Genomic DNA, 16,692 nt, shown 5'->3' with positions numbered 1-16,692 from the left:
CAAGTCAGAATTTAAAAAGAGGTAGAGTTCTATATTTTACCTTGAAATATATTCTTTGGCACTGTAGTAAGAAGATGTCTCTGTTGCATCTGCTGCTGTCTCATAGTCAGTGCTGGTCACTGTTAAATGGAAAAGGATGTGTTTTCTATAATCTGTGCTTTGAAACTATTTTTCTTACTATAATTATCTTTCCCTACTAATTTGAGTGACAACAGATTAATTTCACACTGCTACTGCAGCAGGACCCCATACACCCCTAGATTACAGGAAACATCTGTTTATCTGAAAAGTTTTGCTCCGAGCCTTGCCTTGGAGTTGGCAAAACCTAACTGAACCCAAGAGGTTTGCAAGTGAAACATTTCGTGGACAATGCATATATTTTCTTGATGTAAATGGTGCTTTCCTTGGGGAAAAAGCAAACAACCCAGCAAACTAAAAAATATCCCCCACTCCGCGGGACCCCTTCCCTTGTTTCTTCTACAGTGATTTTGAGACTTACAGTCCACTCGAAGCTCAGCCTTGGTTGAAGCAACTCCCATGTTGTTTTCAGCAAGGCAACGGTAAACACCCATGTCTGTGGGGACTACAGCTGTGATAATCAGCTGATGGCACCCCTCCTGGTCCTCGTTGATCATGTAATGATCATTTTCTTCAATAGCTTTCCCATCCTTGAACCAGCGAACTGTGGGAAGCGGTTTGCCAACGACAATGCAGTCAAAGCTGACTGGATATCCATCTTGTACCTCTTGGTTTTGGAGCTCAGTCAGAAACATGGGAGCTAGAGTCAGGGTTGTTAGGAAAGAAGATAGGAAAAACTTGGTTGTGATAAAAGATATATTTTAAAAGCACTGCTGCTCAGTGCCTGAAGACTTGTTTCTACTTTTTTTCTTTATTGCAGTGTTATCTTTTCTCTATGAAAATACTCAAGTACAAACTACATCTAAGTAGAAATAAACACTATGAAGATATTCCATAACACCATAAGCATTGCAATACCACAGCTGCAAACTATACATTGTCTCTGTTCCTCTCTCTGCCAAAATATCTTGTTTCCCTCAGGAAGTTTTGAAAACTGTGTCATTTATTTGAGTATACTAATCATAGCATAGCCATATTATTGTAGTAGGGGACATTTTTATTGTGGAAAGCAGCTTTGTAGATAAAGCAATACTTTGCACCCTCCTCCTTCATCATTAACCTCCTTCTCCCTCAAAACTAGAAAGAATAAAAAAATCGATCAGTTTTTGCCGAAGTGCAAAGTTTCCAGGAAAATATCTGCTCCAAATGAAAAAAAAAGGCTTTTTGGGAGCTATTTGTGAGTGAAAAGGTAACACTGTGACCTGCTCTAGCTGTCTTTTTCAAAGAATAAACTGGTTTGCTTCACCTACCTGTATCAGAAGTCAGCAAAGGTGGTGGAGGTCTGGCTAATGGTGGTGCAAACTTCCCATGGGTAGGTGGTGTTGCTTTCCCGATGCGTAATTCAACTTTTTTAGGGCTTTGTTCCAAAATGTCAATCTCCACAGGAATTCCCAGAGCACCAAACATCTCTCTGAATCGAGTGGCAGCAGTTTTTGCCTCAGACAAGATTTCAAACTTAATGTAGATGTACTGGTCATCCTCACGATACGTCTGATGGTCAATCACATCTATGTCCCCTTCATCTGCACTGACAAAGAGCTCTTCCTCCACATCAGATATCTCAGTTGAGATCTTGGCCCTGAAGAGTCTATTAAGTCTCCTTGCTGCTTTACGGAAAGCATCATCCAACTCACTGCCGGAGGAGCTCTCTGTCTCACTGTCAGTGCTGTGTTTAGCCTGCTCCTCCTTATGAAGAAAGTGAGGTTCTTGAGTGCCAATAACCACCTTAGCACTGTGTGAAACCCTGCCAAATTTATTGGATGCTTCACAGGTGTATTTACCTGCATCTTTCCTGTCCAGGCCAGTGATAATCAAAGAGCAGGTCCCATCAGTGTAATTGTCTATGTGATAGTAGCGACCATCTGAAAGCTCTTCCCCATCTTTCAGCCAACGGACTTTCATGTCAGTTTTGCTGTGGGCCACACACTCAAGATGAAGAGTACTTCCAGGCTCACCAGAGAAATCTTTGAAGGTCTCAGTAAACACTGGGCACTCTTGTTGTTTGATCTCTTTCCTGACTTTGTAGCCTTTGAAAGCAGCTTGGATCTTCACAGCGGCCTTGTTCATGGAAGGGTCATCTAAATCTGGCATTTCTGGTTCAGATGGCTTAGCAGCTGGGGCAGGCAGAACAGCCTCCACGCTGGATTCCTCCCACTGCTTCCATAATTTGCCTGTGGAGATGGACTGAACCTTGCTAGTAACACTAATACTTGTCTTCCCTGCCTTCTTGAGGTAGTTTACTAGTGAAGGAGTTCCAGCTCTAGATTCATCATCTGAGCTTGTGAAAGAGAAATCTGCTTCTCCTGTCCTAGCCAGCTCATCACATGTGGAGTACTCCTCTGAGTAATAGTGAGACATCTCTGCCTCCTCCTTCCTCAACTTCTGAAGCTTCTCATCCTCTTCAGGCACCTCGCTGATGGAATCCAAGGTGGGTTCCCGGCTCATCCGTCGTTTCTTAGCCAGGGCTTCCCACAGAAGGTGAAGATCTCCCTCCTGAGCAGCCTCAGGGGGCAAGCTGGGCTGGACATGACCATCCACCAGCTCTTCTGGTTGATTTGCAGGGGGTGCTTCCTTGGCAATCTCTTTAAGCATTGATGCTGTGGGAACTGAGGAGAATTAAATTGTTAAGATGTTAAAAGACAAAGGTTGTGAGTAAGCTTTGAGAACACACATAGAAAGCTTATTCTAACACCTGGGAAGGAGAGTATCAGTGGCATTTAACTATGCATTCTGTTGAGAACAAAGTGTAAATTTGATACATCTGGACATGGTCATGGGCAACTTGCTCTAGGTGACCTTGTTTGAGCAGGAGGGTGGACTACACTATATTCAAAGTCCTTTCCAACCTCAATTATCCCATGATTCTTTGCAGGTACTTAAAACATGGCCAAACAACCTTTTTATTCTTCACAGGTTTGAACCCAATAAATAAATTTCTGCCCTTTTAAAATGGTGCAGTTGACGAATATCTAGTTAAGCCTATCAGTGCAGTGTGGAAAACTATTCAGCCTCATCCTGTTTTACAGGTAGATAGGGCTTCACTGAGTGTCTTGAATAGATCTCCACTGGCTATAACAGGAGCCAAGACTCCCACTTGAGATGGAGACACCTGCCTGTTCAGGTGTGTCTAAGTCTGAAGGTTGTAACTCACTCCCCGGGACACACTGACTTGTTACTGCATAGTGCCCAGTGCTTTTTGAGATGTTCCAGGCTTCTGAGACATCCATGTGTGGCTGTTAGATACAACACAGGACCCATGGGTGCTCTAGGTTCCTTTGGAGAAAGAGATGGAGGCCAAGGGTGATATCCTGAAGTGCCTCAGTGGCACCAGATGCTTGTGTGTAGGCCACTAAATCCCACCACAGGGGCAAAATTCAGCTTCCTAAGCACTATGAGCCAAAGGCATTTGGGATACCTAGGACAGGGGGCTGGCAGATACCATGCAGAATATACAAAAGAGCCCTCACTTTCTGAAATGGCATCTGAAGGCCAGGCAGAATACCCTGGTGTCAAACGACACCAGAAACCCATGTAGAAACAACTGCCTTGCAACTTCAATATATGACTCAGTAAAATCTTATCCAAGTAGATTCAGAAATGTACTGGGCAATACTGAACAGAAAGACAACAATTCTTTGTGGACTGCTATCACAGCTTGTAAAAGAAAACTAATTCCAGTCCAAGCTGTGGAGATGCCCTGGGATGTCTGTAAACAGAACTATTTAACATCACAGAAATGCATGCTCCATACCATCAAGACACAAGGTGGCAACAGATTTGACTTCTGGAGAAACCATGCAGGTATATGTGTCCTGGTCTTCAGGTTTAAATGCATGAATAATGAGTATCTGCTTTTTCCCATCAGAGAGGATCTCATATCTCCCCCCAGCTCGTATTTGTTCTTTTCCTTTGAACCATGTAACTTTCATTTCAGTTTCACTTGATAATTTGCACTCCAAGCGAGCCGCCTCTCCTTCTGAGACTGATCCTCCCACTAAAGGATGGGTGACTGTAACTGGAGGCTCTGTAATTACAAAAAAATAAATTAGCAGAAAGAACATACAGTAATTTGGCCTTAAGACACTCAAGATCACTCTATAAAATATCCAAGCACCCCATCCTCCATTTATAGATTCTTTAGTTCTTGTAGACAACCAAAAGGAGAAAAAAAAAATATGGTAACGTTCAAAATTTGCACTTCCAAAGATAACAGCGACATAACTTTACAAGATTGCCCAGCGGGTAAACCAGCTCCATTTAAATATATACATGCAAATTGGTTGCATTTTTCGCATTCCTGTGTTTATTTGCTGATCTTCATTTACCCATCACCAGTATTCAAGCAGTTCTACAGATTCTAGAAGATCTTAAAGTTTAGAAGTGAAGCAGTTCTGAAGACAATAAAGAAACAATAAAAAAGAATTAAAAAAGACATTATTAAAAGCATTCATCCCACTCTTGAAAATAAAAAGTAATAAAAAGAAATTACACTAGCTTAGGAAGAGTAAAAATTCTCAAAAAGCATAAACAATTTAAAAATTCTCTCTATATCTTTTGTCCTTTGGAAGGAGGCCTGCCAGCGGCATGCTGCTTGCACAACTGTGATACTCAGAATGAAGTCAAGACAAATGCATGAAATGTGGAGATGTGGCCTGGGATGTAAAGTACACAGATAAATTACCAAAAGCAGCACACTCCTGAGTGTGATCTGCCCCTTTGCACATTTCACCAGTGTGAGGGGGGCCGCTGCTGAAAATGCTTTGGGTTTTTTGTAGGCAGTCAGCATACACAGATTTATCAGGGTACAGCACTGGCAGCTGTCATATTGTGAAAACGTCATTGTCTGAGCCTTAAGAAAAATATTTATTTATTATTATTCTCAGTTTGAGGAATTTTTTGTGCACTCTGTTATCACAGAAAGAGTTGCAGGAAAAGAAAGATTGAGGAAGTGGTTCTCTGTCCCACTGTGGCTTCCAGAGTTCCACCAACAGACCGCAGAACTGCATCCTCCATCATTTCTTTGTGGGAGTTATTGAAAAAGATACACAAATAATAAAACAAAAGAGAAAGATGGGTGAAGAAGTCAACACTGTACACCCACAGCTTTTGTACCAGGGTCTTGGTACCCCTGAATGCATCCCAACATGCTCCTTTTGACTCATACCATCCTAACTCCACCTGAAAAGACCAGGCAACATATGGATGCAGACAGCCTGTTGCAGGTTGGAGAAAATAAGTGTTGATTACTAATAACGCAGCCGGTTTTGTTCATGGCAGCCCAGAACAATTTTTCCAAGCTCTTTCTCCTCTATTGTGTTGGTAGCAAAGCACTGAAAGATGTTGCAGACTGAACTCTTCCAGGAGATGCCTGGAATGGATGAAGCAGGCATGCCATGCAAAACACAAGGTCTACAGCCACTTGCAGTCCTCCATGGGTGCATCTCTCTGTTCTCACCTAGCTGCACCATCTGAGGGAAGTGCACCGGCTCACTGGCCCCAACTTTGTTTATAGCTGAAACGCGGAATCTGTAGGGTTCACCTGGGGTGAGATTGTCCACCATAAACTCCGTGTTCTGAATAATGCCCTTGCTGCATGACTGCCAGCCAATACCTGGGATTTTCTTCTCCACATTGTAGCCTAGGATGTCACAACCACCATCGCTCAACGGCTTGTACCAAGACAGAGTTACAGAGTGGCTGTTCTTACTTAAAACTTCTGGTTCTTCAGGTGGATCGGGGTGGGCTGAAGGCACAACAGAAGTCCCGAAATATATGACATGAGCAATAATGCTTTATACTGAAACAACCAAGAGCCTTCTACAGGCAATGAGAAGGAAGCAAACAGTCAGTATTTGTCTTATTGTAAAATTGAGTGGGTACATGCCCATAACCATGAGACATACATGTGCACGACTGAGTTTTCCTTTGATCTACGTTGCTAATGACAAACATCCATTTTCCAGCTGTCATCTCACATACTTAATGTCACATATTGTGAATTTTTCCTGATGCTTTGTCCCACCTAGCTCAAAATAAAGATAACCCTATCCTGTCCATATTATCAAGGAATTTAGCTGAAAACTTCAATTACATTTGGGCCTTGATCATATTAATTTCATGTTTGGCCTTAATGGAATTCAAGTTATTATTTGACTACAGAGTAACTTAATAGCAAGTCACTCAATTTCTGTGTACTTGCTATATAAGTCACAGCATCAGGCACTAACAAATAAATACATAATGGGAATGGTCTGCTGTCCTACTAGACTGGCTACTGATGGTCATACTCAGTACACTGGAAAATGTTCCTCACTTAATTTATGCTTTGGCTTAGAAGACAGAATAATTCTTTCGGTCTCCAAGTTCAAGGCATTTACCAAGTAAGTAACCTGCCTCAATGTACCAATCCAAGAAGTTAACAGCAAGTAAGGTCAACAGCAAGTTCTTAAATTCTGGACACCACAAACATAACATAAAAGGTTCTTTTTCTGTATTTTTTGCCAAATTTCATACAGAAAAAGTGTCAACAGGAGGAATTTGTGAAGGGAGTATTTTGCAGCTCCTAAATGGTGGTGTCCAAAATAAAACAACACTGCTTTAAATCTGTCAGCAATCCTTTTTTGTTTGTTTGTTTGGTTGGTTGGTTGGGTTTTTTTTGTTTTTTTTTGTTTTGTTTTTTTTTTTGTTGAAATGACTGGAATATACCAGAGACCTCTCAAGTCTCAGAAATCTTTGGACAGAAGGACTACCCATAATGATTTAAAGAATGGATGGTCAGTCAGTGGCTCTTGAGCATCTCAGCTGCAGTGTGCAGCTAAAACACATTGCAATTGTCTTACAACTATCGCTGGAGCTGTGCTGGAGTGACCACTGGAGGATGACCCACCTATACCACCATGGGAAACAGCCAGACTGTGGGTGCAGGAATGGACATGGATGAATCATCGGTATAAACTGCACCATGATGGAATTAGGGAACTATCATTTTTTTTTTAATTGTGAAGTACTTCAAGAGCTATTAACTCTTATATCTCTGAAGTATAAAGTACATGTTTAATGACTCTCACCCACATGAAGACTTTAATATGCAGCTCATTAATCTGGAAAACTAGTTGTCCTTCACTTGCTAAGATTAGCATATTTCAAGGGGTTCTCTGCCTTCTGGATAGTTTTTCCACATGTGCTCTAGTTCAGATCCCTCGCTGAGGGTGACAAACTGAGTAAATTGATTTCCATCAGACTCTACATTTTACAAAAGACCGCAGCTAAAGAAAGTTGGTGAACATCTTTACCAACACTATAGCCTGATGTAATTTTCTTCTGATGAGGTGGACTACTTCTGGTCAAAGAACAAGTTACCCAGCAGCATCTTCTCTGACTAAGAACACTAGCTGAGGATGCAAGGCAAAGATTAAAGAATCAGCAGAAAGATTAGAAAAATCAATGTTGTAGCTCAATAAAGTCTGAGATTTCAAGCGCCATTGGTCTTGAACAACAGACACTCACCTATCACAGATAATTTGGCTGATGCAATTGCTTCCCTCGAAGCAAAAGTCACCTCTCCAGAATGATGCGGTTGGGCATTTTTCAGAACAAGTTTGTATTTGTTTCCATCTGCTTGTACCTCCCAGTCCTCATCTGACTGGATCTCTACATCATTACTGTACCAGGCAACTTCAGTAACTGGCACAGCTTCACTTAGAACGCAACTAAATGTAGCTTTCTCCCCCAGAGGGACTTCTACATCTGTGAGAGGCTGCAAGATCTGTAGGCGCCATTCTGCAGATAAAAACAGGTGATCAAGCCCTCAGTTAGAGAAACAAATAAAAGCAAGAGATTTTGTGAATATTTATGCTGAAGCTCTGGACAGTCAGGCCTTGAAAACCAATGTATCATTTAAAGAGAGGTTATGTAGGTATGACTAGGACAGAAGGTATCACTGGGGACTGAAACTTCCCAAAATTTACAGGAGCAAAACCCAACCTAGCAATGTATTTCCTTCCCAAGCAGTAGAAAACCACAATGAAGATACTATGCTATGACTAAGGATGGCTGTTCTTGTACTCTGAAGGGATTCTAATCTCCACAGGGGTCTCCAGTAATGGCACAGAAGACAATCATGCAGAGATAATGTTGTTACTGATATAACTTTCACCTTTAAAGTCCTCAAGTACTTACAAACACAACCCAACTCAACAGAATAATGACAACTGTAAGGCAGTCCTTTGCTGCTAACTCATGACCAGCTGATGCTGCTTATATCTATGTCATAGCATTTGGAACAAGGGGAAAAAAAGGAAATTGTAAAACATCATCTATGTATTGTGTGGGAAGAAGATTTAGGTAAGAAGCAAGTAATAAATGCAGTTTTTCCTCTCTGCTACTCATCATGTTTTCCTGTTTCATTTGCTCTTTCCAACTGGAAATTAAGATTCCCTGTGCATGAACACTTCAGTTACCTTTCACTGTCAGGAAGGCTGAGGTCACTGCGTCGCTGCACATAAAAGTCACCCTGCAACTGTCCCGGGGAGTTAGGTTCTTCAGCAGCAGAAGATGCCTGAGCCCATTTTCAAAGTAAACCATTTCAGTGTTTTCTGTAGTTTTGGCAGGTTCATCATCAATCAACCAGTTGTAATTGTAGCACTCAGGCTTGGAAAGATAGCATTCAAACAGGGCTTCCCCTCCTTCCACAGTTTCCACATTCTCCAAGCCCTGGACAATGCTGTTCTTAGCTAGCAAAGAAGGACAATGAACGGTATTAATTGTTTGGCCATGCATATTTGAATTTAACAAGCCTTGGAGCACTGGATGACTCCCACTGCTGGAAAGCTGACAGAAAGGATGTAGATGTGATAACCTGTGCTTGTAGGTTTAATTACTGATTTCAAACACTCTCTAACACAGTACTGTATTTAAAGGCATCTTAATGATAAACCTTTAGAATGTCTAGTATTTAATCTAGGCTTCCACCTGAAACCTGACTTCTGTTTTTACAAGTGAAGAACAAAAGGGTGGTATTTATATGAATCAGGCCAATAGTCAATAGGAATGGATAGCTCAGGAAGATGAAGTATAATCAAACTTTCTGTCCCACAGTAGGAAACACTTCCCACATATGTGCCAGGGAGCACAATACTCATCATAACTGGGGATATTTCAATCCACTGACAGCTCATGATGAAATCTTTCTACCTTTCTTGCAAAGCAAGTATGAAAGAATATTACAGCTGGCTAAGCCATAGTGATGGTAATCTGCATTAACAAGTCTGCCTCTAGGAAACTCACAGGAAGCTAAAACCTGTATTAACAGTATTTTGCATGGTAGATTTCTGAATTATTACAAAGGCTCTGTGATAATGTATTAGGTTCATTTTCACATGCGTGTGTAGTGAATTGTGTGGTCAGAGACATGCATGTATCTCCATAACCATTTGCATGCATTGGTTGTCATTTCTATCAGACTGATACAAAATTAAATGTGGGCTGGTGCATGCCGATATCATTTATGTCAGACCAGCTACATGGACAAACACATGCACAACAGTGGGAACACACGCTTGAGTAAATACAGTTTACACAAATACCAATGCCATACAATGGTCAGCATGATCTATGATATAAACCAGTGCCCTGAGACATTCCTTTTTAGATTTCTGTAATTATTATGTGAAATTATTCTAATCAAAAAGGAAAGAAAAAAAAAACCTGAACAATTTATTTAATAGGAAAAAAAATCATTAATTATTTTTAAAAAATCTGTATTTTATAATAATAATAGTTATGGATAGCAATGAGGGGTTTGTAAATCCTTGAAGGAAGTATAAGCTTTTTAAAACAAATCTAAGCTGCTTATTTGTGCACTTTTTGAGTGCTGGTTTCCCTAATCACAAAAAGCAGCAAATTGTAAATCCTGCCTCCTCTGGGATGCTTTTAGATTACATTCATTAACATCTGTTAAAATTCCTAAAATGAAAAGTGCCTGTCAATGTAGAAAATATTATAATAAACAGTACTCTTCTCTTCTGTACTAACAACTCTGGTTAAGCAAGAAGAATGAATAATTGTCACAAATATTCAGAAATGAAATAAAAAATATTGCTTCATTGGTTACATTGACCCACCTGCTGAACAAAACTAATTATTCCATAAACAGCAGGGAAAGAAAAAACAATAAATATATAAAACCATTATCTTATTGTTAGTATTTTTATTTACTGTTTCTCAGGGCCCTCACAAATGTTGATGCCAAGTGAGAAGGAAGGTAATTCCTGAGTGATCAGTATTTGAAATGAGTAAAATATTAAGCTACTTTAGCTTAATTGAAAAGAAAATGAGTGTACACACTACCCATTACTGTGTGTAAAGGGCACTCTGGAACAGCAAAAAGTACTCTGATCATTCTTTTGGACCAACATTAATCTGTGATTTTGCAATAATTCAGCAGGACACATCCCATTGAACTGATGTTCCAGTTCATTGTAGAAGAGGCATAATGTGCAACTGCTGTAGTGAGTGTTAATTAGAGCTAAGCTTCAGTCAAATGCTGCAGTTTCATGTTCAGTTCCTATTGACTCCCAGCTTTCATCACTGTTACCAGTACTGGAGTGGACACCAAAGAGCAGGTGTCTTATGTGTCACTTATTGAGAGGTGCTGACATGATTTTTCCACCTCTTTTATTTGGAACCCATGATAGTCTTCCTCTTTGGCTGGAAGACCTCACCTTGAACATCAAGTGTAGCCATCACTTTAATGCCTTCAGCTTCACATGAATAGATGCCAGTGTCTTCTGGTACCGTAGGTTTAATTTTTAGCATGCTTACATTCCAGTCCTGATCGATAATCACTCGCTGCCCATCTGCATGTATTTCCTGATCATTTTTCTTCCATATGGCGTGTACTGGCCTAGAATATTGGCATATGAACTCTGCTGTGCCATCTTCATCAACAGTTATATCCTGCATGGGACTGACCACTTCAATGGTTGGATCTGTTAACCAACACGTCAGGAAGGACATGCATTAGTGGATCCTCATGGAAATTGCAACTTAATGGTTTTTGACAAGCACAGAGCCTGTGAGGAGCAAGCAGAATGACAGTGCAAGCAGGAAGCTGACTGGGCACACTGGGGATTAGCAGTTTAGTCTGTGCTTGTGTCAGCCTCAAGCAGGATTGAAGCAAAACTGGTACATTAGAATATAACAATCACACTGGAAAATGGGCCACCAACAACTAAGGCTTGTGCTTTAACAGTCCTGAATATGAACTTCTGTGCATAACATCAGCTGAGTTCCCTTATTTTTTCTCCCACCATTGCTGAAATCCTCTAGACGGGAAGCACTGTATGTGAAACACTTCTGCTTCCCAGAATGTGGCAGGAGCTCATGTGTGAGACAGAGGACTGCAATGAATGGGCTGCTGTGAATGGTTCCTGCAACTCTCAACCTCACATAGCAATAGGAAAATGCCACAAACTCTACTGGAGGCCCTGTGTAGGAGCAAACTACAACCACTCACTGGAAAGAAATGCAGTACTCAAATGCAAATACTCATTCCTGCCCTGTGCTGGCTATATATCAGGAGTCACTGGCAGCATGAAGAGCAAAGATCCAAGACAACTGTAACAAAAAAGAGCACTTCAGGAGACGGGTACTTATTGCTTTGGTTAACCATGTGTTCCTCTGCAGCAGAGACATAGTTTGGGGAAAAAGTAATACAATTTTATTTACAGCAGCTGAAAGTAGAGTTGTGGCATAAACCATTTCAATCCCAGAGAGCCTATAAAATGCCAAAAGCAGCAGGATATGCAGCTCCTCTGAAAAGGTGAGATCCATGAGGCTGCTTTTAAGCATGCAGTCTTTCTCTTAAAATACTAGTTCTGCTTCTTGGGAGGTAGCTGTAGGGCACAGCAGATATATCTAACCTCAAAATATTGTGAAAGCACCCAAGGAGTTCCTCCTGAGAAATCAAACTGAACCATCCACATACAACTACAATACATATGCTAAGAGAAAAATCTCAGGGAAATATGAAAACAGAATTCTCCTTGCAACATCCTTCTCAGGAACCTATGTCAACTTGGCCTCCAAATTGATAGGGCTATAATGGGTCATAAAAAGATGACAGAGAAACCTGATCTACATCCTTATCTTTCAAATAGTTGTTCTGATCATAAGCAGCTATAATAAACTATACCGGACCTCTGTCTGGAATGCTCCTCTTGAGACTGATGCATCAGGCTGAGGATTTGGGATGCTACTAGCAGACTTTGGGAAGCAAAGATGGTGTTGCAAATGTCTTTTGTAAACTTGCTGCAAGGTTTGATCCTGCTCCCTAATGCTTCCTCTGCCACTTTTCTGCCGTTTGTGTTCATGGAAATGAGGTATCAGTGGCAGATTGTGGGTATGTTTTGATTACACCAGGACTGAAGGAGCCAGGAGGTATCCGTGCAGCTGGGGAGTAAAATACCATCTCCTTTCATAAGATGCAGATGTGCTCCTCACAGCAAATGTCACCTGTGGTCTTGGAGAAGGAAGGTGTCCTGGTTCCATTGTCCCATTCTCTTTGCCACCACTAGACTAAGACCCAGGTGGTTCACTGATGCAGAATGGCAGAAAGCTCTTTGGGATTTGGAAGCCGGCATGTACACTGGAGCCTGCAATTCCCACACTGCCCAAAAGGGTCAGAAGGCAGCGGCAGCTCCTTCAACCTTTTCCATTTTCCCCACCCACACATGAAGATGCCATCATGCTGTGCTACTGAATGAATGCAGTTGTAAGGCGATGATATTGTGAAGGCCCAATAGGGAAAGCTGTCATGAGGTCTCACGATAGAATACATCCAGTTATAAGTATGCTTTACACCAGGAGAATGGGGCACATGAAGTAGAGAGAAAAACAGCTTGTTCCTTGATGAAGAAAAAGGCATGGATAGCTAGACAGACTGGAATATACCTAGGTCAGTCAAAGACAGATCTACTTTTAAACTTCAGGACAAAATAAAGTGCATTAAATTGGCTGTTAACACAAACACAAATTTTACTTTCCTATTAATTCAGGTGTTACTGAGCACAGTGTAACTGGGTTGTTATTTAAGTATCTTTCACATTCTTATCCATTTATAGTCACATACTACTGTGATTCATGTTTACATTAATGCAATCCTGCTTAAATAGAAGTACAAAATATCCACATACGAGTACTTGCATGAACTATGGGATTGGCCTAAATGACATTCAGAAGTCATTTCCAACATCAATAATGCTGTGATTCTGTGAAATGAAAACTTCTCAGGAGCCCTAACGATACCTAATGATGCATTTATTTTTAATTTATGTTTTAAGCCCAGTGGAGTTCTTTGCCTGGATAGCTCAGAACCAGGTTCTGTCTCTGAAAATGTGAAATTCGAAATTGATACAAATGGACATGGGATGTGTGGGGTTTGCACTCTATGTTGCTGCTGCTTCATTCTGTTATTAGGAAGAAGTGAATTTGGCATTTTATCTGACAGCTAAGTATAGAGGGCATATACAGAGAAGGAAACATCAACCACCAAGTACAATCCCATGCTGTGGATCATTCATATTATGGTAGACCAAATTATGGTCTACCATATTACGGTAGTCCAAAACCAGGACAGACAGTCATAGCATTGGTGTAGATTCCAATAAAGAACTCTTAACCCTTCATATCTCCATTATATATAAATCCATTTTCCAAGCTAGGAATAAGTATTACTTTTGTCTGAAAAATAAAACCTTTTCCTGATGGCTATAAAAGGACTGGATGTGAAGGAGCTTGCTTTGTCAAGTCTGGAGCTCAGTGTTATTTGCAGCTTGTGGCTACCCTTACCAAATGAGAAGAATATTTATCCAACAGACCAGAAAGCTTTACTAGTGCAATGATGACCATTACTATTCTGGCAGTCAGCAAACAAGGCTCATTTTATCAGTGTTACCACAATGTCCTATACTCTTTGTTTTCCAAGAAGAGCTCTGGAGCCATCAATATAACAGCCTTGTTTTAGGACCATGCTGAGCACAGCACCAGGAGCCTAGTCACGGAGCAGCACAGTGGTAATTTTGTGAACTTCCAGCTACATAATATTTGTGGTATTAGAGAAACAGTTGCAGGGGGAATAAAAGAAATCAGGTGTTATCACAGTGATTTATGTTCATCTCTACTTAGAAGTCAGGTGAAAGCAGCAGCCCTGATCCTGCAACCCTTCCTCGCCTGAACCACTATAAAAATCGATGTGGTTGTACCTCTAAGACTTCTGGCATAAGTATGGGTGACTTGCAGAAGCAGAGGGTTGCAGGACACAGAAGAACTATTAAGGGATTTGGTAAGGGTAGCCTGGAAGGCAGAAGCACTAGTGCACTGAGCAAGTCCAGAGGTGGCCATGTGTTTCTCTCTATGAAATACCTTTGACTAATAATTTAGCTGTAGATATAAGGGACCCAGCTCTGAAGGTGACAGTGCCGGAGTCATGGCACGCCACATCATTTAGGGTTAAAGTGTGGATTATCCCGTCCTGCTCAGAGATTTCAGTCACAAAGTTGTTGTGAAGGGGAGATCCATCGAGCCACCACTGCACGTTCTTCACGCCCGGGTGCGAGAGCTCACAGGTGAACGTGGCTGACTCACCCACAAAGACGTCTGTGTTCTTTAAACCAGAAACTATGACTGCTGCTTCTTCTGTATAACAGAGCAAGAGAAGGTGCCAAAGGAAAACAAAAACATAAACATAATGTTGCTTCCAGCAGACTAGCCCAAGCAACAGTGCAAGTTATCTGGAAGAATTAAACTTGTAATCCTGTTCCAGGGAAAAAAGGAGCTAAAACTTTCTTTAAAGGATTTAGAAACCACCTTCCATTCTTCACCTTCTTGCAAGCGCAGCGTGTGTGTCTGCAAACACTGTTTCATTGGGAGGAAAATCCACTCCATGATCATCTGCAACCATCTGCATTGACATTGTATGAGGTTGGAGGCAGAGAGGTAGCTCAAGATTTAAATATTTACTTGCAGTACTTTAAAAGAGTACTAAGAATATCAGTGATAGAAGCTGTAATCAGTAATAATAATAATTCCATGACTTTTTATGACCACTGCTCGAGCAAATAGTTTTTCAGCAGTACCACCATCTACTATGGTACATGGTACGGTCAGTACTTTGAACTATTTTAACTTGAGGTTGGTCCAACCTCAGCCTGGAGGTAAGAGTTTATATCATCACTGAAATCAGGAAAGGAAAGGACTGCCAACTCTTTGCATCTGAGACAAGTTTGGCCAGTTACTGTCAAAGATTTTGGAACAAGAAATCCAGACAGCAAAATCAGAACATTTCCACCACATTTCACCTTACCTTGCACATACACAGAAGCTGTAGTGATCTCGTATCCAGTGCTACAGGTATAATCCCCACAGTCATCAGGCTCTACACCATGGATGATCAGCTCAGCAATTCTGCCTTTCAGCTTCATCTCATACTTGTCACTGGGCTGAATGACCACCCCTCCTTTTCTCCACTCAACAGGGGCATCAGGCTTGGAGATCTCACAGCGTAAGACAGCTGTTCCCCCTTCTTCAGACTCTACGTTTTTCAGCTCTTCGTTAAACAGCACAGGTAGTACTGTAGTAGAGAAGCAGCTTCATTAGTAACACTGCTCAGAGGTGAGAAACTTGCTTACAACTTCTCCAGCTTCACAGTTCCCCTCTTTCTGAACCACAATTTGCCTGTTGGTAATGTCAAGCTCAGAGCAGGATTTTAAGCTGTGCCATAGCCAGACACTCATGGGATCAGCTGCTGATATTATAAGGGTGTCCACTGCTGCTCCATAAAGGATTGCCATAGGTCACAGGACCTCTAAGGAGGTTCACATGGGCAAACCCACAGTTTTCAGTGTGAGCAGGTAGGGGCACAACAGTAACAATCACAACATTTCCTACCTTTGACTTGCAATGATGCAGTGGTCTGCTGATCCCCTGAGTCGCATGTATAATCGCCAGCATCCTGAGCCTCAGCATCATAGATGATGAGCTCAACACGTGTCCCCTCTTGCCGGATCTCATACTTGTCACTTGACTGCAGCACCCTATCTCCTTTCCTCCACTCCACGGGTGCATTGGGTTTTGTCAGCTCACAGTGTAGCATGACTGTACCACCTTCTTCCACCTCCTCGTTTTTCAGCCAGCGTTTGAAAAGCACAGGCAGGGCTTGAAAGGAGAGATGGTGCAAAGAGAAAAAAAAAAACAAAACAGGTGAAGAAAAAACAGAGGAATGTTTTACTTTTAAGGTACTGATAATGCCATTCATTAAGTTCATGCACAATTCTGGTTGCATTTACCTAAGGAGATTGAGGCATCCCTGCTACTGTCAGCATTAAGCCAGAGAAAGGAGGAGGAGGGAGAAGAGTTAACCAGCATGAAATATTTCAGTTCTACAGGAGCTGCATTTCTTCCCCTGAAGTTTAGGCTTCTTTTCACAAAGAATTCCCAAATAACTTCAGTAATAATTTCTGAAGCCCAGATGGTTTTTCCTCCCCAAAATATAACAAT

General features: G+C 41.3%; 1 protein-coding gene across 3 annotated transcripts in view; it reads right to left on the bottom strand.

Moving 5' to 3' along the window:
* OBSCN (obscurin, cytoskeletal calmodulin and titin-interacting RhoGEF) overlaps positions 1 to 16,692 on the bottom strand; it is a 154,722-nt gene that overhangs the window by 34,773 nt on the left and 103,257 nt on the right. For all 3 annotated transcript variants that reach the window (XM_061474398.1, XM_061474400.1, XM_061474399.1), the window contains 11 exons: positions 16,084 to 16,350; positions 15,500 to 15,766; positions 14,560 to 14,832; positions 10,860 to 11,126; positions 8,598 to 8,870; positions 7,645 to 7,917; positions 5,594 to 5,881; positions 3,890 to 4,162; positions 1,389 to 2,744; positions 500 to 778; positions 41 to 119 (listed from right to left, as the gene is read on the bottom strand). In XM_061474398.1, the coding sequence (XP_061330382.1) occupies positions 41 to 119; positions 500 to 778; positions 1,389 to 2,744; positions 3,890 to 4,162; positions 5,594 to 5,881; positions 7,645 to 7,917; positions 8,598 to 8,870; positions 10,860 to 11,126; positions 14,560 to 14,832; positions 15,500 to 15,766; positions 16,084 to 16,350 (3,895 nt within the window). The remainder of the gene's footprint in view (positions 1 to 40; positions 120 to 499; positions 779 to 1,388; positions 2,745 to 3,889; positions 4,163 to 5,593; positions 5,882 to 7,644; positions 7,918 to 8,597; positions 8,871 to 10,859; positions 11,127 to 14,559; positions 14,833 to 15,499; positions 15,767 to 16,083; positions 16,351 to 16,692) is intronic.

This window comes from Pezoporus flaviventris, unplaced genomic scaffold (genome assembly GCF_033815535.1).
Source record: "Pezoporus flaviventris isolate CSIRO_AGI_PZ_B2104156 unplaced genomic scaffold, CSIRO_AGI_Pfla_v1 ptg000079l, whole genome shotgun sequence".
NCBI lineage: Eukaryota > Metazoa > Chordata > Aves > Psittaciformes > Psittacidae > Pezoporus > Pezoporus flaviventris.
Note: the sequence above shows the minus strand (reverse complement) of the source record. Positions and strands in the feature narration are given on the sequence as shown.